The sequence below is a fragment of the Maniola jurtina genome, chromosome 14 (assembly GCF_905333055.1).
Source record: "Maniola jurtina chromosome 14, ilManJurt1.1, whole genome shotgun sequence".
Taxonomy (NCBI): Eukaryota; Metazoa; Arthropoda; class Insecta; order Lepidoptera; family Nymphalidae; genus Maniola; species Maniola jurtina.
Window position 1 is genome coordinate 8,121,044 of NC_060042.1, and position 23,765 is coordinate 8,144,808.

Below are 23,765 nucleotides of genomic sequence, written 5' to 3' on the forward strand. Positions count from 1 at the left end.
TCTTTAATTTTGGGGGATAAAAAGTATCCTATGTCACCCAGATGTAAGCTATCTTTGCACAAAATGATGCCCACGACTTTATCCACGTGGATTTAAATTTTAAGAATCCCATGGAAACTTTTTTTTTGGGACAAAAATTAATTTGTATTTATCCGTCTTCAGGGTTCTACGAGTAGCTATGGTTAAGTGGATGGGCCGTGCAAAGCTAAGAGACAGAGACACTTTCGCATTTATAATATGGGCATATTGTTAAAAAAAGTTACTAATATTTCTCCATTCATGATAGTATACTTGCAACTTAGCACGCGATTTGCACTTAGCAAGAGATGGCGCTGTGTGCTGGATGCAGGAGCACCTTGCCCAAAAAAGGTTTCCTTAGCTGTGCGACCTGTAAAGCTAAATATGATTGCGAATGCGCAAACATAAGTTCTAAGCAGTTTGAACAAATGGACCAACCTAAAAAGGATAATTGGAAATGCCCGGAGTGTTGTAGTAAACTACCAAAGACGGGTAACACACACACACCCGTTAGGCAGGCCGCCTCATTCAACACGGCAAACAGTGACGTCACTCCTCAGGCCTACGACACTCCTCAGTCCTACGTCACTACTCGCAAAAAACTTAAGTCTCCCACACCCGCATCGTCGAGTTGCAATGATGGCGGCAATTACTTGACCGAGAGCTCTCTTCGTGATATTCTTAAACAAGAATTATCTGCAACGATACACAATCTGGTCACGGCGCAGCTAAATTCAATTAATGAACAAATAGTCGGATTCAACGAATCTATGTCTTTTATAAACACGCAGTTTGAGGAAATGAGAGCTGTGATAGAAGAAAAATCCGCTGTTATTAACCAATTGAAAAAGGAAAATATCCATCTTCAAGCATCGGTAAAGGACCTCACAACCAGGCTTAATATTGTCGAACTGCATATGAGAGAATGCAACGTTGAAATTAATGGTATTCCAGAACATAAAACGGAAAATTTAGTCAATACGGTAGTGCAACTAAGCCAAGTTGTTAAAAATAATATTTCTGTTGATGACATCCAACATGCTACCCGCGTAGCTAAGCTCAACAAAAGCACCGACAAGCCACGGTCCGTCATCGTCAAGCTCCGTACCACAAAGCACCGTGATGCTCTCCTAGCAGCTGTAGCACAATATAATAAGAAAAATCCTGAAGATAAATTGAGCTCCCACCATTTAGGGATTGGAGGAGCGCGAGCCCCTATATATGTTTCGGAACATCTTACCCCGGGAAGTAAATCTTTACACGCCGCCACGCGCATAAAAGCCAAAGAAATGAAATATCGGTTCACGTGGATTAGAAATGGAAAAATTTATGTACGCAAGGATGAATTCAGTCAAGCAATATTAATGAGAAATGAAGACAGTCTTAAGCTCATAGTTTAAATAATATTGTAGTGAATGTTATGGCCTTAAAATTCTTTACAGAGCTAGAGATTTATTATCAGAATGTACGAGGGTTAAGAACAAAGACCAATGATGTGCTTAAGAATGTCTTGATTTCTAACTATAAAATTATTGTATTCACCGAGACCTGGCTGAATCCTGGTATCTTTGATAACGAATTGTTTGATTCCCGATACATTGTCTACAGAAAAGATCGTATTTGTTCCCATCAATCCAAAAAAGATGGCGGAGGTGTTCTCATTGCTATCTCACGAGAGATTTCATCTTCTCGTGTTATAAGCTGGGAAACAAATGATGAAGATATATGGGTAGTTCTTGAAATTAGCTGCAACAACGTTATAAAGAAAATTGGACTTTGTGTAGTCTACTTACCTCCGCCAGTAAAATTAGAAATTTTAAAAAAATTTTTGGAAGGTGTTGATTGTGTTACCAATCATGTTGATGACATAGTCGTGTTAGGAGATTTTAACATGGGTTTTATTAAATGGTGTTTTAATGATAACAACTCATACATGACTCCGTCAAATTATAATAACACTCTTGGATACTCATTGGTAGATTTTATGTCTATAAACAATCTATATCAATTTAATTGTATAAGTAATTGTGACGATAGACTCTTGGATTTGGTATTTAGTAACTTACTTAACATAGTTGTTACGCAGCCCTCTAACCCACTTAGTAAATTAGATTCATATCATCCAAACCTTTTAATAAGTATCGAATATTCTAATATCTCCTACCTGCGTCCTAAGAGTTGTGTCGTTTACAATTACTTCAAAGCTGACTTTGATACTATTGTTAAAGAAACTAAAAATACAGACTGGTTACACGAATTTTCTACCTGTACAGATGTTGATGCCATGGTACGGACATTTTATGAATGCCTATCTAACATAATCAAAAAATCAGTTCCTAAACGTAAGCTGAATTCAACAAAATACCCTTCTTGGTTCAAGCGCAATTTAATTAAATTAATATCTGAAAAAGATAAGCTCCATAGAAAATATCGTATTTACAAAAATCCCAGAGATAAATTGGAATTCCAGATTATTCGCAGTCGCTGTCATAAACTTCTTGATATTAATCTTAACGATTTTAAACAAAATGCCGAATCTAACATCTCTAAAAATCCAAAATACTTCTGGAACTACTTCAAAAATAAAAAGAAAGGTGAATCATCCTTACCCGGGTCTATGAAACTGGAAAACAAAGTTGCAAAATCAGGAACAGAAATAGCAAATCTGTTTGCAAACCATTTCTCCTCTATTTACACCCAAACAACTGGCTCTATGACACTAGTATCGCAATGCAGTAGCAACATTTCACAGATGTCCAAAATAAAATTCGTAGAAGCAGAAGTACTAAAGCAAATCAAGTCTTTAGATCCCCAAAAGGGAGCGGGTCCTGACGGCATTCCTCCTATATTTCTTAAGCGTTGCGGGCCAGGAATCGCTTTGCCTTTGACACTTATTTTTAATCGATCCCTAGAGGATGGCATCTTCCCAGAAGAATGGAAAAAAGCACGCATTGTTCCAGTATTTAAGAAAGGAGATCGGATGGACATAAAAAATTACCGCCCTATCTCAATTCTCTCATGCTTTTCTAAACTTTTTGAAAGTCTTGTGCAACCCACGCTTGCCAGACACCTAGATAATTTCCTCACAAGCTCTCAACATGGGTTTAGAAGCGGATTATCTGTGCAAACTAATTTGTCAAATTTTACATCTGATCTTATAAAAGAAGTAGATAGTGGCCAGCAGATCGATGCTATATATACAGACTTCAGCCACGCGTTCGACAAAGTTGACCACTCACTTCTCGTTGACAAGCTTTCTCAGTACGGTATCGGGATCCCCCTCATATATTGGTTTGAATCATACTTAAAGCAGAGATCCCAATCAGTCACTGTGAATGGTTACGAATCCATTAGTTACCTAGCTCAATCTGGTGTACCTCAAGGTTCCCATTTAGGGCCATTGCTGTTTCTGGCGTTTATTAATGACATTTCCGCTGAAGTGAAAAATTGTTCTTGTTCCCTGTTTGCAGATGACTTGAAAATTTATAAACCGATCAAGTCGCAAAATGATATAAAGTTAATACAAGACGATCTTAATAGAATCATTGAGTGGTGTCATGTCAATAGTATGACTCTTAATGCTAGCAAATGTTTTCATGTAAAATACACAAGAAAGAAAAAACCACTTGTCTCTAGTTACTCAATTGGTAATGTTGTGTTGCAAGAGTTACCTGAGATTAAAGACTTAGGAGTCACTATTGATAAAAAGTTAAATTTCAGATCACATGTGAACAATATTACTAATAAAGCCGCTCAGCTCTTGGGATTTTTAAAACGTAATACGAAGGGATTCTCAATTAAAACTAAAATTATTTTATATAATGCCTTAGTGAGAAGTTGTCTTGAATTTGCCAGTATTATTTGGAATCCAACTTATAATGTGCATTCTCAACGCATTGAAAGTATACAACGTGCCTTCACTCGCCACTTGGCTTTTCATGTCAGTGGCATCTCACACAGACAACCATATATTCAGCGACTGGCCGAGTTTAAAATGACATCTCTTCGAAGCAGGCGGGAAATACTTGATTTGTGCTTTCTACACAAATTATTACAAAATAAAATTAAATGTAGTAATCTCCTCAATCGGATATCCTTGTCTATTCCGCGTAGGAACACCCGTAGCTGTATATCCCCTAAAATCTTCTATATACCTTTCGTTAAATCACATCTCGGGAACCAAGCCCCAATTATACGTATGTGTGCTAAATATAATGAGCTATCTAAAACGATACCTGGCATCGACATATTCCATGACTCGGCTATTGCCTTCAAAAAAAAACTCACCGACCATATTTTATCCAAAGCTAACTGACTGTATTTTTTAGTACTTAACCTTTGTTTAACTTAGCTATAGTCATTTTATTTTTATTTCTTATAATGTAATTATGTTTCATATACCTTTTATTTAAGTACCTACTTGTATGTATCTATTATATCTGTTAAGTCTATTGTAATATAAAGTTTACTGGCGCTCTACAAAAATGTTGTGGGCGCTAGTTATTGATATACATATCGGTCATGTAATAGTTTGTAAGTTAGTATATATAAAATGTTAAATATGTATATTGTTAGCGTCCCTTAATAAATAAATAAATAAATAAATACTTTGCAATATGCAATACTTTGAGCAGTCATGACTTCTCGAATTTGTAGTTCGCTATAAGACAGTTGAGCTAGTATAAACTACACAGGCTTGTAAATTAAAGTTAGATTTAAGTTTTCACTAGACATCTCATGTTTTTAATTTGCAGAAATAAACAAAGAACATTTAAGATTTTAAGCTATTAAAAGGACCCACGAAAGAAAGCGATGTATATTATTACGTGACATTTTTGTAGGAATTCACTGAGCCCAATAACACTTCACCACCGGTGCTAATAAAATAAACCATCCGAAAAATCCACAAAGGGTAGCCGGTGAAAATGACGCGTCACTTGCAGGCGGAGGGTTACAATCGCCTCGTGTTATATGGCGTTGACGATCACCTATTATTATTTTTTTGTTAAAAAATATATGAAGATGCAATCTTGTAGATTAATACAGATTTTTGCGACGGGGTAGACATCTAAGAGTGTAATATGTTTCCTTTTGACAGTTATTTGGTACGCAACAGCAAACCTTTCTGTTGAAAGAGCACCAAAATTGGTCGTAAAATGAATCCCACCAAAAACATTTCATGTAAAAAGGTAGCCAAGACTCACAAGTTCATAATGTTTTCACTGTTAAAAAGTTATGAGATCTCTAGTAGAGCCAAGCCCCTAGCTGAGCGTAGATTTGTGCTGGCCATGGGAGCTATCCCAAGTCCAAAGTATATAGCTTTTAAATGTTCTTGACTATATGACATTTATAACAATAAATAACAAATCACTCTACTTACAAGCACTGATTCTACAAACCCTACATCTTGGTAAAAAAGGACGGCTTGGCCGTTTAATGTTCGTAAAACTAATACATGACATAACATATTTTAAGGCCATAAGGAATAGTTTGTTCGACAATTACTAATTTGTATTGTACTTCGTGATGGTCGCAGAAGCTATTCCGGGCTTAAATGTTATTTCAGATAAAAAATCCACGAACTGTAATACGTTACGTTACGTTAGTATGAATATCTCGATGTCTCCTTCACTCTTGAGCACCTAAATATATTGATGTGTATCTCTTTTTTGATATTTGTCAAGTAGCCTTTCCACGAGGCTTACAATGTAATATACCATCTTCCCGCAAACCTGCAATTAAACCGTGTGTTTATAAAACAAGTGAAAAATATAACGATAGTTATAAGTTCGATAAGTTTCCTTGTAAAAACAACTTCTCGCTGAAACTATACTATACAGATGAACAATACTAAACTAATTCCTAGTTCCATGCTTGTTTACCTTTCAAGTGAACTAAGGAAAAATAGAATATAATGTTTTGAACTGAATGTAGCCCGAGCACAACCTTTGGCCGCGTCAGCAAGACGCCGGTCGGTCATTGTCGTCTACATCACGTCAAAATTGCATCTCAAATACGCGCCCTCAGGAAATCGGATAAGGCGTCCGGATAGAAAATTGATAGTCTGCCCATAGTCACGTAGAAATATTGCAAGTTTTCATCAGTTTCATTATGAAAATGCACGTGAAAACCACAAGAATGTAGAATTGCCGGGCTGACATGTCTGGAATTACTGATGAATGAAAAACTAGTCAAACGCATTATTGCATTCACAAGGCAGGGTTCCGTACCTTAATATGCTTGTTGCGAAAACTTTTACAGTCATTATATTTTCATGCCTAAATGTAGTTTTTTTTCCAATAACTGTCTGAGAAACCTCACAATGATACGTTGATAGATAGAACGATTTATAATCATCGATTGTAACGTACCTATAAAAAATAGGAACTACTTTTCATTGGCTATTTGTCTGACTGTTCAGTTGTTGTCAAAAACTACTTAAAGAATTTTACGACGGGGTTCAGTTATCGGTAAAGTTAGTATGAAGTTAGATTGCACAAGTTCTTAAATCATCTGAGACGAATCTAGGACGATCCAATATTTTTATTATTAGAGCTAACGCAGACGACCGCATTTGGCCTGGGACCGATTTTTACTGGCCAAAGGCCGACTTTGGTCACGGTGAAAAACGGTGACCGATTTAGAGCCGCCTTTTTATAGTTCATCTGCTTCAAATTAGTAAATAAAATACCTAATGTTCTGTTTTCTATTTGTGCCGATGTTTTTCGAACCAGCTATCTTATATGTCGGTCGCCGCAGAGGTAACAATAATTTTATATAACACTGATTTATGTTATGTTTATATGTAACACTGATGAGCTGTGATAAAATATTATAAAAAAGGTACGAGCACAAAATAATAAGAATCTTGTAATAATTTTACCACATAATATAATCTAAATATTTTTTGGTTATAGACATGTATTTCAGACATAGAAGTATACCTATAGAAACACATTGCAGTAATATTAGTTTTTTTATTTACCCGTCTTATATGTGATTTTCCTTAAGCTCCCAGTTATTGTCTTTAATTTCATTAAGCGTTGCGGTTGCAAACATTGATGTTTTCTACTTCGTATTTTCGTGGAACCCTTGGGGCGTCCCTCTTACAGTAAATAAGGAAAGACAACTTAATCCACATGGCTTCAAAGCAAATTGATAGATGTTATCTCAGGAGCCGAGATGCCGGAAAAGGAAATAAGTACAACTCAGCAGCCCACGCATAATCAGTGCGACAACGCTTAAACTAAGGTTTCCTAGGAGAGCGATGCAGCCACACACTAAGCGGTTTTAATATAACGTCCATCGACGTCACTGAAAGATTAATTATATCTATAGAAGATCTATCCAAGAGGAATGTGTTTGACACCGTAATGTCAAATAGCGCTGTCGTATTTGCGTGCTTTACGTTGCTACTTGCAGCTTTTTCAACGCTTTGTCGATGCTAAAGCGGTGGTCAGATTGTCGCACTGATTGTGTTTGGACTGCAGACAGAAGTGTGTAACAGAATTGAGGTTAATCTTTACAAAGTTATTGAAATTGACAATAGTGATTTGTGTGCTTAAATTTTTAGACTAACGAAGACTGACTTCATTGTTCGAGGGTGTGTTTATGTACTTTACAAAAATTAATTTTAGATTAAACACAAATTATATATAATTACATCTACAACGAGTACATAAATGCACGTGTTGATTTGTAAATTATCTACCTTTCTCCTACTTTATACTAGCTAAGAAAATGCTCATAAACTCGACCCACTTTCTAGAGAAATGTGACATCTCTATTATACTGAGTTTCTTGTAGACAGAACCACGAATACATTACACATTTATTTTAAAGACGTGAGACGAAGACGGTACGAAATTTTCCATGAATAAGTTTTACTAAAATATAGCAAGGTTATACTCAAGTTGAAAATTGTCTGGTTAAGGAGATCGCATACGTACACAAGTACACAATACGGTTTTTACGGATCTGACAGTTCTTTCGCGTCATCAGAGGCGCATTATTCAATATAAAAAACATGTGTGATGTCAGCCCTGAAATACGCCATAAAAAGTCACGTAAGCACTGAATGGGTAACTATGAGAATATACATTTTGCCAACACGCAACTTTGATTGAATAAAGGCCGGTTACGTACTCATCCGATCCGAGTCCGTGAAAATACGTTCCGAAGTATAGAACTATTTCTATGATAGTTTACACACTAGATCGAGTCAATTATCCTAGTTCTCTCCGTCATCCATGAGAATCCAATGCGGCGGATTCTTGTTGCTCATATCACATGCATTTTCAGTAGGTACTGTCTCTATAGTATAATATTCCTGCTGATCATCTCATGATGTACGGTCACCTTTAGCTCGACGCTTCTCAAATATTATGAACGCAAGTAGTAACGTTGCCGGACTAATCTTGGTTGGCGTCGAACTAGCCGAGCTAACCCGATAACTTGTACGTGAGTAGGCAATTTAAAGGCCTGGACACACATGACACTTGACGACAATGGACAATGTGCCAAGTGTCAATGAAGTTGCAATACTAGAAACAAGGCATTTATACTGCAGAACGCTTTTTATTTGTGAACTAGCCGTGCCCGCGACTTCGTTCGCGTGGAATAGCTCTCAGTGCGCTTTATATAGCCACGGACGCTCAGACGCGAGGCGTGTAGTACGTACTCTGTACGTTAAAAATGTTCGCCGTGATTCTTTAAATTGACATAACTTTTTTATTTATGAACCGATTGACATGAAATAAACACTAAATATGAAGTGAAGCTTATTACAATAGTAATTTTAATTTTTTAGTGAAAACCGTATCTAAATCGAATAAGCTGTTTCTGATATTAGCGTGCACAAACACACAGACAATCAGACAAACAGACAAACAGACAAAAAAAAATTAATTACAATTTTGGGTTCGGCATCGATATAATAACAACCCCTGCTACTTTTTTTTATATATTTCCATTGTACAGACACCACTTTTCTACAATTTTATTATATGTATAGATAAATTGATGCTAGACTTGCACCGTTTGTAAATAATACTGACGCTATCTTACGTTGAATTATCACTTTCCCTATAATTATAAATGAGAAAGTGTGGATGTTTGTTGGTTTATTGGTTTGTTGGTTTGTTCTTCAATCACGTCGCGAAGGAGCGACGGATCAGCATGATTTTCTGCATAGGTACCTATAGTTACCTCGAGAGTGAAATAGGCTACTTTTCATCCCGGAAAATCAAAGAAGAACATAAACATTTATCTCTCTAAACAGTCATGAAAATTCAGAAATAAAATACCTTTCTGGTTCGCAAGCAAGATTTTAAGGAAATAGCGTTAAGTTCGCAGTGCCGCATAAATGGGACACTAAAGTGTCATGGAAATGGCTGCTCATAAACATCACAGCTAAACTAAGCTGACCGTTAAATTGAGAAAAGTACGTTTCAGCATTTTGAAGAACTCTACGCGATGAGGTGAATTCTTCAATTCCATCACACTAATATTAAAGGCGAAAGTTTGTGTGTATGTGTGTGTGTGTATGTTTATTACTCCTTCGCGCAAAAACTACTGGACGGATTTGGCTGAAATTTGGAATGGAGATAGATAATATCCATGATTAGCACATAGGTTACTTTATATCCCGGAAAATCAAAGAGTTCCCACGGGATTTCGAAAAACCTAAATCCACGCGAACGAAGTCGCGGGCATCATCTAGTTAAAGATAAATCTGACCGCATTGTGTCGTTTAAGAATAAACCAGTCAAGTGCGAATCGGACTTGCACACTAAGAGTCCCGTGGCATCGTACAAGAAATAATCCTTTTTTTATTTGCATGGCGGCTATTTTGTAATTTTTATCAATTGTTGTTATAGCGGCAATATATGTACCTATATACATACACACACTTTGTGAATATTTCTACTCTTTACCTATTACGGTTCGTGAGATAGGTATAGCCCGCTGGCTGACAGATATACATACATACTAACGAACGATAAATGTTTATGTGGGTTTGTGTATTTTTATGGAGATCATTGATAGGTAGGTAGTATAGGCTCGTATCACACACATTTTATAAAGAGGTAAAGTTTTATTTTGGATCTAGGAAGTAACCACTAAAAACTACTCATCCGATTCCAAAAATTCTTTCACTAGTATATTCCATAATTCCTGAATGATTGTGAAGAAATACATACAATCATTTTTATAATCGAATCCACACTTACTTATTTTCACTGAATATAACATATGAATGTTATTTACCTATACCTATTAATTTACTATTAGGTATGGAATGCCAAAGAAGTGTTTACATTGGAAATGTACAAAACGCACTGATTGAATTACTAAAATAACCAAATGTGTATCGCTTCACTAATTCCTTAAGCATTCACTTTGCTTAAAACATCTTGATCGAACTTCAATCTAAGCTTAATTCTGTGGTCGGAAGGAAAAGGGGCACAAGTCGCATTTTTCACTAAAATTACAAAAACTCACTAATGAAATATATTATTTCAAGCTTCAAGGGAAAAAGGCATATTTTACGAAAACTTTATTTATTCCAGAATAAAAACTAAACAAAAATTGGGCACAAGTCGATTATCGTTTGTCTTAACCACTTCTTAACAAAGAATAGGGGCACAACTTAAATCATGCCTACTTGTAACAAGGTTTCGCAAAATTTTTGGTTTGGAATATGGCATCATGTCTACTTAGTTCTCAAATCGTTGCGTTTCAGAACAAAAAAAGCTCATGATAAATGACCGAAGTTGCACTGTTTAATTGTTTTGGTGTTTTTTTGGGCCAAATATTACTATCGAACCGTTAGGTCACCGATCCCATTATAGGACAACACTGTTTGTTAGGCACCTGGACCTTTGCGCAAGATTCCACCACCATTGTTTCATTTAAGTCAGTTATGGATTCTTTTGTACCACTTCGGAAGTACCTAAGTAGGTAATAAGTTTTCTAATTTATTATTACTTAGTTAACGGTTTAGTTATAACTTATTTGTTATTTTTTGTTGTCAAAACGTGTCCGTAGTCCTACGCCCTACTCCTATAATTTTGTTGTATAATTTGTATACTACCGGTAAATTCAGAAATATATTTCTTATTCTAGATTCATCTTACTCACAACGAAAGAAAGAGGAAGACCAACAATATAAGGTCCATTATAAAACTTAAAAGAAACAGAGGATACATTATATATACCAAAAAGGAAGAATAGTTAGTGCGAGTAAAGTAAAACACATATCTATGAGTAAAACATTAATCAGATTGCAGGAAGAAATCTGCTTATAAAATTTACCTTTGAGCAGCAAAGTCAGATATTTCAAGAGTACTGAAACCATAGTGATTTCAATAAGAGAGTTTTATATTTAGCACAACTGATTTCACATGGTCCTAAAAAGATTTTAGGTCCGTTTAACGATCAGTGGACAAAATTTATTTTTGGAAGAAATGTCAATTACATTGACCATGTATTTCGGAATTAGATTGTCTGGAGTTTAGAAGTCTTAGTTGAAATAAGAATCTTTCAAACAGACATTTTGTGAGACAGACAAATTTATGCGAACAGTTATTAAAAATCCTTCTTTGAAATATCCGGCATTATTACAAGTAATGACAAAACTAGATCTTACAACTCCACCTTCTAAAATTTCGGAAGAAAAGAATAACTAATTCTTGACCTCATAATCTACTTACTTTATGACTTACCTAACTTATAGATCTCATTATTCACGACGACACACAGGCAAAACCTATCTTCTATTAGGCTTGAACTTAACAATTTATGTGGGTACGAAATGTATAAAGAAGACCTATCCAGTTTTCAGATTACACTTTGGCAAAATATTTAAGAGCACTGGTCTTAAATTCAAAAGCCAGTTCTAGACACGTGTAATACCTATGACGCGATACATATGATAATTAAATTAGTAGAGCCCATTGAAAAAGAGACACTAACTTGACAGTCATCAAATAAAAGCAGATTTTGCTAATCTAGTAAATTGAAGAAACAAAGAACCCTTCAGCAAATAAAGGTTTACCTTTGGTTTGCAGCAATTCTTGTTAACATCACTTTTAAAAATAATTTACAGACATACAAAAATTAAATGTACCTAATATAAATCTAAATCTAATCTAATATAATATAATATTTAATATAATATAATATCAAAATCACATTTACATAAACATAGAATCATCTAAAAATCTGTGTTAATAACACAAATACTTCCAATTATTGAGATTTGAACCAGCTACATCCGGTGATCTAAGATTATAAGTATTTTTATCAAATTAATGAATAGTATAACAAACAAATTATCTTAATTTGTTCGTTTTTATTAATAACTACTTACTAAAAAATGGCCTAAGTTAGTATGACGTAAGGTTGGCAGCCGAAGTTGGGTTTAGAAAAGAGGCACAAGTCACATTAATTTAAAATATATAATAATAAATTTAAAAAAAATTAGATTATTTATTATATGAGCTCATTTACAAAAGAAAACTATAAATTAAATCACAATATAATGTATATTTCAAACGGTATCTTGATTTTAAGAAACGCTGTCTCGACTAATTTCTTTCTTTGGTCCGTACTGGCGAAACGAGCTGTAGCCGCGTATCTGACTTGTGCCCCTTTTCCTTACGACCACAGAATTATCAACGATCTAAGCACCTCGCTTGAACTCAGAAACATTGATTAGAGCGTGTTTATCGAAGCGTAGATTGCTATTTACATTCACCTGCAGCATCACTACAACACTAAAGCACACATAAAATTCACGACGGTAAAGTATCCAACTACAGCGGGAGATTACATTCTAAATAATTGTAATATGAGGATCTGTATGGAGGTGTTTACACTAAGAAACCTGCGTAGGACCCGCTTTCTGTCAATTGCACGCTGTAGCAGCGCAAAAAATTGACGTGTTTCATACTGGCATTAACAAATTGTACGTATGCCTAGGCACGTTTAGTTCGGCCGACATGGTAATCGGCCGTCCCCCCGCCTCATACCCCGATCGACCTGTCGCGAACTATGTTTAGTGTGATGCCCTGCCGTGCAACCATCACGCCGCGTTTTGTTTGTTTAAAGCTTTAGAGCAGCGATCGGGTAAATTTGTATAAAACTAAATTACGAAATTTGTATCACTTTTAGTCTTACACCTACATCGGGAATGCTCGTAGATCGACGAGGTGATCTAAAAGTCTGAGTCAGCCATACTTCAATGGAAGATTTAGCCGCACTTGGTGTATATTTGGACATACGTAGTGACTGTCAAACTGATGAATACAGATACTATGGTAGGTATCTGGTATACACATGATAAGTCCAAAATCACAGATTTTGCAGTATCAATATTATTATTATATTTAATTAACTGGAATAAATATTAATTAATCAATAAAACAAATTGATGGTATTTATAATATTATGCTTATTGTGCTTTGGTTTTTACCTTAACACAATAATTATAATATTGTGTGAGCTAGCTCTCTAAAGGCCGATTCACACCAATTGCATATACGTGACACGTGCGTAGTGACGCGTGTAAACCCCTAACACACCGGGTTACGCATATTTCCACGCTTTACGCAAGCGGTGTGCCACGTTTCATACAGTGTCATACATTACAACGCAATGGTACGCGCTACATCTACGTTTACGCAACGCTTAAACGTCAAAATGTAGCCGTAATAATTCTTCGCAAATTCGTTTAATACGCGATGTCACTTCAGTCCAGGCGGGTTGAGCCTCCACAGAAACGCTTAAAACATCCTAATGAACCCCGTTCACTTTGTTATCAACAACGACTACATAAACTAGATTGCGTAACTTTACGGCGTTTGATAGCTGCACTTAGCGAAATTGATTACGGATTATTTCGCGACACAGTTGAGCGTTTAAAGTAATTTAAAGCTATACGAAACCTCTTAATAAATTATACCGTTAAGAAAATATGGGAGAGTGAATAGAAAATGCTTAAGTGGCAATGGGCAGTGCACATAATTGACAAACAGATAGACATAGAGTCCCGAGGTGTTAGAATGGCTACCTCGCACAGACAAGCGCAGCAAAAAAAAATAGTCTTTCCTCTAGAATCTAGATGTACATTGTACACCCAACATCAAACTAGCCGTATGAAGCTGCTGGGTAGGTGGTACAAGACCGTGGCGCGTGGAACCGCTACTAAAGACTACGAGCTTTGTCCAATTGCCTATTGGTTGACAATGTTGATGATGAATAGAAAGCAAGGAATAATAGTATTATCATGGCGTTCATTATAAAAGGCTTTAAGCACGATATACATAACAGTATATTCCTTCCGATAACAAAAGTTTTCTCCTAGCTACGCGACATTGTTAGCGTACCTGGCAAATTGTGTTGGTTGACACAACAAAAGCCACTATAATCATAAGGAAAAATCATAGATTATACTCGTAATGCCAAAGATTTTAGAATTTGTAAGTACTATTGTGAGCGCATAAGCAGTGATAGCCTAGTAAGACTTCGGTGATCCAAACCTCCATCTTTTCGGAGTTATGTGCGTTTTAGGCAATTCTAGGTAAACAGGAAGTACCCTATAGGTTTTCTTGACAGACACGATGGACGGACTGACTGACGGACGGACGGACAGACAGACAGACAGACAGACAACAAAGTGATCCTATAAGGGATCCGTTTTTCCTTTTGAGGTACGGAACCCTAAAAACTGACTACAATTTCAAGTGACTTGCAGCAATTTTGATCGGTGTAATCCCAATTAGTTTCGGATTCTTAGTCATATCAAAATTGTTAGCGTAACGCATGCCATTCCAAACATTACAGAACATCAACGAAATTGCTGCCAGTTTGTTTATCATAATAATACGTACCAAAGATTCTGTAGTGTAAATTGGTAAATAGCCAAATCAGTTTGCATCGCTTTAACACCTGCACTGCGCTTAAGGCATCTTAATGATCCCAGTTCAATCTGTGCTTCATTATCGGCGATCGATATAAACTAAATTGCGCTACTTTGATGCTATTTGGCTGGACGCACATTCGAACTTATCGCTTAAGCAAGCGCTTGTAAGTGCAGCTGAGATGATTTTAGAACGGTTACAGATAAGTTTTTTTGAGCGGGTAGATGCTCATTTTTGTACTTTGCTCGCCTTTTATGACATACGCATATCGTAAGAGGGCTCATAACTCATAAGTTCAAAGCGTGACCCGTTTTTTCATTGGCATCCATATTGTTATTGACTGACCCACTGCTGGTTCGATACATCGAAATGAGATTCGCCGATTAATTCAAGCGCAAAATTTAGCGCGTGGGTAAGCGCATACGTCAAAACGAGCGTAATACGCGCATAAAAACGCTAGTCTATAACCACCATAGACTTCGCAACTTAGGTTCCACCCTACTTCCACTAGTCTTCCCGTCGGCTAAGTTGTACGCAGACAAAAGTAATGTGTAGCTATACGGCGCAATAAATAACTTGCCTCGATAGCTCAACGGTTGAGAAGCGGATTGAATTCCGAAAGGTCGGCGGTTCAAACCCCACCCGTTGCACTATTGTCTTACCCACTCCTGGCACAAGATTTACGCTTAATTGGAGGGGAAAGGGGAGTATTAGTCATGTAGCACGGCTAATATTCTTTATTAAAAAAAAATCTAGGTCAGGAAGTCGGGATTCGATCCCGGATCTAACTTTTCGGAGTTACGTGCGTTTTAAGCAATCAAATATCACAGGCTTTAAGGCTGAAGGAAAATATCGTGAAGAAACCTGCATGCCTGAGAGTAATGTTCTCAAAGGTATATGAGAAGCCTGCCAATCCGCACTTTGGCTGTGTAGTAGACTATGGCCAAGTTTTTCTCATTCTGAGAGGAGACCCGCGCTCAGTAGTGACCAAGCTATGGGCTGATGACGATGATGATGATAACACGCAGTACATAGAAAATATACACGCGTCAAAAATACATGCACAATATTAATAATATAATTTTTGCATATTCGAATCGATCGCATCGATATATTATGCCAGTGTGCGCTCAGCCTTATGTGCACTTTGCGACATGATCACCACATTAATAGGTCACACCTTGCGATGTTAAACTAGATAACATATTTCGTAGCACCAAGCAATCTCGATGTAACGCCATTTTAAGATTGACAATTTAGATATCCTCTTACTAGAAGATACTGTTTTGATACAAATAGGTAAGACAGTATCTAGGTGTAATAATAATACGTGCATCTACAATTTATTACCGTGAGTTTGCACCAAAAAACATTACATATAATAATTACTAGCTGACGCCCGCGACTTCGTCCGCGTGGATTTAGGTTTTTCGAAATCCCGTGGGAACTCTTTGATTTTCCGGCATAAAAAGTAGCCTATGTGCTAATCCAGGATACTATCTATCTCCGTTTCGAATGTCAGCCAAATCCGTCCAGTGGTTTTAGCGTGAAGGAGTAACAAACATACACACACACACACACACATACAAACTTTCGCTTTTATAATATTAGTGTGATGAATGTTTGACAGGTAGTTGTATGTGAGGAATCTCTTGGGTAGATAATACATCGATAGTAGATACCTAACGTGTTGAATTTGCGTTCGCACTACCGAAAATCGAGTAAATTCTTTGGCAGATTTCAAGATTTGTTGCGAATGAGTTCCTTTTCAACAAATTATGTTATAAACAAACGCAGTTGGATATATTAACTGAAAAACAACTTTTCAGTTTGGTTCAATGTAGGTAAGTACTTAAAAGTTTCATCAATGAAACTCACGGCTCTGTTGACTTCATTGTATCACTGAAAGTACACTATTAAGTAGCTTACATTTAGTTGAAGGAAAAGAGAAAATAGAATAGAAATAGACATGTTTTAAAAACAATTGGTACATACCAGATGACAAAATGATCTTTCCTTCTGCAATGCACACCTGAAAAAGATATGAATATTTAATAGCTGTTCAATTAATATTATTTACATATTGATTTTTAACAACAATACAAATTCTTTTGAAAAATGGAAACAAACATGCTTCTGTGCATGTGTGAATTTTGATGCCCAGAAAACCTAACCAAGGACCTTAACGAGAAAGAAAATGGGTAAGAAGTTTGAGTTCATTGTAGTAATCGAGCATAGCGTTTCACACAATGGAATTAAACTGGTATTAATATCTCTACAAGTAGAGACTACAAGCTACATATACCTACTCGTAGGTATGTCTAGATCATTATGACCCCGGCTGCCCTTTGACAGTAGATATGTGACCCGAAGATGCCGGAATCTTCCGACATGTGCCAAATGAGGTTGAGGTTTTAGTAGATAGGATTTCCACATAATAAGTATGTAACCTAACGCAAGCTACCAGAGACGCTAACGCCCTTAATTTGACAACTTAGGATTGTGATGTGAAACATTATCGAAAAAACCGGCCAAGTGAGAGTTAGACTCGCGCACCGAGGGTTCCGTACTCGGGTTTTTTTGACATTTCGCACGATAAATCAAGGACTGTTATGCACAAAAATAAATTAAAAACTGTTTTAGAACGTACAGGAAATGCTCTTTCATATGATACCCCACTTGGTATAGTTATCTTACTTTGTGGGTGTTACTTTGAGTGGGTACGACAATATTGCAACGGGTGGAGTTTGAACCGCCAGCCGACCTTTCGGAACTCAGTCCGCTCCTCAACCATTGAGCTATCGAGGCTCAAATTAAACACACTTTCCTAAGGTAAAAATGTTTACTCAATACCTTTAATCAGATTAATTCGCACTGTATTCAGAGTCGTCTAGTGTTTTATAATTTTTTTAATGTAACCATTAACTAACTTATTTTGTAAGTTTTTATTGTTACTAACACTTAAATGGAAAATGGATCTTGTTATCTGTTAAATAAATGAATTATTATTATTGCTATTGCTTATTATTATTAATGCCTGGAGCAACAATACAAACATTAACCACGAAAGAAGAAATGTAAGTAAGTGTTACAGTTCGCATCATTAATTTCGCTTTATCGAGAAATTTGCTTTCCTTAGTCGCATTGTTTAGATGACTGGTTATGGAGAAGTCATTATGAATCGATATTTCACTTTCCAAGAAAGTTAGATTAAATTCCGGATTTAAGTCAATGGCTAAGATGTTAAGTTTTAGAGAGTTCTCTCGTTTTACAGATTTATTAATATTACATCTATTATCTTTACGCTTAATAGACTACTTTAATGCGCCTTTGAAGTAACGATATAGGCATGCATAAAAGTTTAATGCTGGATTTCTTAATAACAAAGTTGCAGGTAAGCAATTGGTATGCATTCAACTGCCCATTAAAGTGATTAAATAATAATAATATGATTAGTTACATTGATATAATATACAACTATTGCCTTTGAAAAAAATAACTGCTGAGTTTCTTGCCGGTCTTCCAATCGTAAAGTCTTAACCTGACATAAGTGATCAGAACGTATAATATTATCTGCATAATATTATAAAGATATTTTGACGGTGACCACAAAAAATGATCTAAAAATTTTCGATGTTAAATCTCTAAATCAGCCGATGAAGTCTTCAAAGCAGCCCTAATACTCCTCTGAAACACGTTAAGGGTGCATAAAATTATCACAAATTCTAATCATGAATATTGTCACGTTTAAACTTTATGTTCCTCCATTTTACTTTTAAGAGTGTAACCTGTTTCGTAATTTTTAAATGGCTTCATCTTATTCAAAGAAAAGGGGTGATGATTTAAAAAGTCTGTTTAACAAGAGTTAGTATCCACTAACTACATGATTACTGTAGAAATGTAGAGAAAAAAAATTAATAAAGGGCAACTTTTTTTTCATGCCCTAAGGAAAGCAATATGAGGTCTGGCGCGCTTGCCTAGAACATGCCTAGTTACTCTTGCCTTGAAGACATTAAGTTATATGCGGCAAAAACACGGTACACAGGCACTTAGTCATAATAGTTATGGTATAATGTGGTATATCAATGATTTTCCAAGAAAGATGTAATAAAGCGCTATTCCATTTGTAAAGTACGTTTTTTATTGATACAGCAGAATATAACATTATTAAATCGGTACATTTGCGAAAGACACTCCAAAAAAAGTAATATAAAAGTATACATAGACGAAATTCCTATCTCTCGTATCATAATGGGCCAATAAAATAGATAAGAAAAACATAAAAATAACCGAGAGTCGGCTGAAAATGTATTATCTAAAATGGAGCTGGGAAGAGGGAACTTATCAAGTTAAATTGGAAAGTCTCAGCGTTGCCATGCCGCATGGGAATCGTATTAATTGTTTCCATTCCGTTTCTAACACGAACAGTTCACATGACTTTGGTATTACTTTGCGTTTGTACGCGCTTACACAACAAATTGCCTCATCTGAGATTCCTACTTATCTGATTCGGATCTGACGCATAATTGTGTGTTCTCAATCGGAATCGAGATAGGCTTAAGAGGGCTCTCTCCGTCACTCGTTTCCACTCGTTTCATACAATCGTAGTTCCAATTTCATTTGAATATTAAGCAACCAAAGTCCATGAAATTTTGCACATATATTCTAGAAACTAATATCTATGTCTGTGGTTTTCCAGATTTCTGTTAAAATATTCGGTTTCAAAGTTACGCGGTCTTAAAAATTTCATACAAATCTTTGAGCCCCTGTAATTTTAAAAATACATATTTTTAGAAAAATCTAAAACACCACAGACACAGATATTAGTTTCTAGAATATGTCTGCAAAATTTCATGGACTTTGGTTGCTTAACATTCAAATGAAATTGGAACTACGATTGTATGAAACGAGTGGAAACAAGTGACGGAGAGAGCCCTGTTAAACACGTCACTTCGGCTTGCATCTTTACACACATATTATACCTAAGTGTAATTCGAACGTTCGATCAACAAAAACTATACTTTATAGAGATCCAACTTTTCGCATCGATTAGGTACAGTTAGTAGATTTATACATAATAATTGTATACGTATCAGTTTGTACTTTTTGAATGAGCTGTATAATATATCATCTATTATATATAAAGATTTGTTCCGACTGATTGATTGATCTATCAACGCATAACTTAAACCACTACAGGCTACAGACCCAATAATTTCCGTCCATAATTTTCAAATTATAATGAACATTGATATTTGGACTTAATTTCGGTTAAAAATGAAGTATTTCACGATTTCTCGAAATTTACCCCCAAGAGGGTTGTAAATAGGGGTTGAAAGTTCGTATGAAAGTCCGTCATTTATTAAGTAATATTTATGAAAATTAGTACATATTTGAGTTTTCGGTTACAAAAATAATAATTCGATCAAGAAATACGTGTTTCAGGATTTTTCCCTTCCGCACCAATTTTCAAAAATTCCATTAAAGCGAAGCCGGGGTGGGTCAGCTAGTTACCTTTAATTAAACACCACGTGCCTATCTTTTTTTATCTTTTCCTATACCTAAAATACTAAGCAATACGGCCACCTTTTGTATTCATACTTCCGTCTCTGTTTACTTATTCTGTTCCTTTCTGTAATTTTCCTTCTTATGATGGTAAAAATAAAGTGTCCATTGTACAAAATAACAGAGAAAAATTATTAATTAGGTGTTACCTAATACAAAAGGCAGAGATCTGTGTGTATACGATAATCGTGGACCTAGTTAAACCTACTTTCTTGATATCTCGGCACAAGCTACAAACTCTCGAAATACAATATCTTAATAGAATATTTACATGGAAGTACACCTGGTGCCGAAAGGGCTTTCATCGTGATATCGGCCCATAAACGCCGCCGATAACTTATTTGAAACATCGTTTGGAACCCAATTTATAGTCCATTCCACTCGTTTACTTCACATAAATATCGATGCGTTGAATTTAGAATCCAAAACTGAAAATCTTTTTTGTTTCAACCCAGTTTTGGGTGTCGATTTAACAATATTTTATGAAGCAAAGTTAAGTATTGAAAAAAAAAAGAATCGTCACAAGAACTTAACGGTTAATTTTTAATAAGAAAAATAAGCTCTTACATTACAATCCTTTTGATCAAATACTTTAATTGAATTGTCATGTTTTTATATCTTTATGATACATGTACTATGTCAGATTTAAAGAAAAGGGATTGGTTGTTTTATTTATTTTTTACACTCACAGATAAATTCTTTATCTTCAGTCAATATTTCATTAAGATATTCGAAGTGCAATTATACATTGAAAAACCGAGGGTTAAATTATTTATTATTAAGTAGTAATCCTACAATCAATTTGCTCATTGCTTATAGACACGAAATGGTAATAAACTTTTCAATTTTAATGTTGTTCATATCTTTAAAATGGCTATATGCAAAAAATATTAACAGTTTTATTCATGTTTTCACCAATACACATTGTTGTTGAGATTTATTGGGGTACGTGTTAATAACTAAGCAAGCCACCAAAAATACGAGTTTTTGATGGCTTGCTTTGGAAAAGGTCATGTTTTTAATTTTTCAAATAATTATAATAAGACTTATTATTATTATAATATAATTTTCAATGTTTTATTAATATCTATTTAATTCAATCCGGCCCCCAACAGAGCAAAATGTAGATACATGTCCGGAAATTATGTACTAAGCGTATCGATAATCGATTATGTAGATAACAATGATGTACTGAGAATCCAGGATCGCTTGCAAACAAGGCCCGAGCTGTTGTCTATACGTGCCCAGAATCTTGGCAACTCGATCCCTTTCAATTACAACTGTGATCAATAGTCAAATTCGGAAATGTCAGCGACGTTGGTAAGGTCCATGTCTGCCGGTTGCCGCATATATCTCAATTCAATCATTCATCTTAGTATAGGTCCTTGATAAGCCCATTATAGAGTCCTGAGCTTCATTAATGGTTCAATGTAGTTTCAGTAACATGGTAAACTGCAAGTAGTGCTTAATTTCTATTTAAAGTTACTACAGGACTTCTTCTGTGTTGGTGTTAGCTGGCGGGCGGGCTCTGCCTTTTTGGTGTGTTTTTTTTTTTGTTAAAACTGACTGGAAAGCGCTCTAAGGGGGTGCCGTGCGTATGTCGGCGAGCGCCGGCACAGACGGGGTCCATACTTGTATAGTTTAATTAACTTGTTACAAATTACTACAAACTTGACAATGGCTAATCTTTGTAAAGCCAGACGAGAGAGAAAAAAAAAGTTACTACAGAGATTGAGTTACACGGTGAATATCATAAAAAATTATCTAATTTAAAAAAAAAACTTTTAATTTATTTTATATAGAGTACTAGGTGACTTCGTCTGCGTGGATTTATATAGTTTTTGTCCTGTCCTTCCCCGGGATGCAATCTTCATCTGTGCCCGTCTAATCCATAAGACAGATAGACCTTGGAAAGGTAGCAGACAGACAGACAGATAGATAGACACACTTTCGCATTCTTCATATTAGCATGGATTTATGTTATCATTAACGGAGTAATAGCTGTTATCAGCAAAAAATGCTTACAGGTTGAATTTCGGAGAAGTCGGTTAGTGAAGAAGTTGAATCAAATATTAAAAAATATTTTATAACAAAATCGCGTGCAACAGTTGTGGTCGACATAAAGTTTCCCGCATTTCATAACTAACGATTTCCGCTCCAATAACCAGTCAAATGCGATTAAAACAAGACCACTTATACCATTAACCGTTAGAGGCTTAATTAATTGCCCGTTCCTTTGAAATACTGCAACGTATTAAATCAAGCTCATCTGAGTTGCATAGAACGTAATTGCAAAGAGCGGCGTCAGCTAAGATTTGCCAATTAAGTGAATCGGCGGCAAAACCGCTAGCCCACTCAGCGCTTGTACCAGCGATCTGAGCTGTTCATGTCTGCACTTCCTTTTATTTCGAGCTCATCAAGACCTCTCAACTTACAATTAACATCATTAAAATAGAACGAATTTAAAATTTACATGGCGAAGCTTTCACGCTAAGCTACGGATGTCAGCGGCTTTCTTCTGGCGTGCAATTGACGACAATCATGTCTCAAGAAAAGCTATAATGAGCTTTAGATTGGAGCGCTCTTGCCTAGAAGATGCCATTCGCTCTTGTCTTGAAAGCAAGTTTGTACTTACTTAAAATATTAAACGTGGCAGGAAACAGGGATGCCGGAAGGGCATTCCAATCCTAAGCGGTTCGTATTAGAAACGTTTAACAACAAGTGTAAATTAAAAATTTATAACACCCCCGACAAGTGAAGGTTACAGTAATTAGAAAAGAGCTGATAACTTTCAAACGGCTGAACCGATTTTCTTGGATTATAGCTAAGAACACTCTCAATCAAGCCGCCTTTCAAACACGATGCCACAGACAGATACACAGATACGCACGTCAAACTTATAACACCCCTCTTTTTGGGTCAGGGGTTAAAAACGTTTTCATGCAAGTAGATTGGATGTAGACCACATAGTATTATGGCTGCTAACTCTCACGGTTTCTCGCTGTCAACTGTGGTAGAGCAGTGAAGAAGGAACAGGATTAATCAGTCTCATAGGCTTACTCTTTCTTTGTGTGTTGATGTCTTTTAGTTCAACAAAAAACAGTGGGACACACAAAATACTGTATGTAGGGTGATGAGATTTTTTCAGGTCGATCTTTACTCATTTCGATCCTACACTTCGAATTTTGATTTTAAATTGACTTCGGTCTGCAACCACATTCAACTAATGTTTTAGTAATTTATTTATTTATTATTTGT

General features: G+C 35.8%; 2 protein-coding genes across 5 annotated transcripts in view; one reads left to right on the top strand and one right to left on the bottom strand.

Moving 5' to 3' along the window:
• Positions 1-23,765, bottom strand: part of LOC123872016 — a 303,144-nt gene that overhangs the window by 119,698 nt on the left and 159,681 nt on the right. For 2 of the 4 annotated variants that reach the window (XM_045916128.1, XM_045916123.1), the window contains exon 3: positions 16,938-16,974. The exons of 1 other annotated variant lie outside the window; for it this stretch is intronic. The gene's annotated coding sequence lies outside the window, so the exon portion shown is untranslated. The remainder of the gene's footprint in view (positions 1-16,937; positions 16,975-23,765) is intronic. One more of the 4 variants, XM_045916125.1, reaches the window with a different exon arrangement.
• LOC123872020 lies at positions 598-4,284 on the top strand. Its single transcript, XM_045916134.1, has one exon. It carries the CDS (start codon positions 789-791, stop codon positions 1,416-1,418), a length of 630 nt encoding a protein of 209 aa, XP_045772090.1. The 5' UTR covers positions 598-788; the 3' UTR covers positions 1,419-4,284.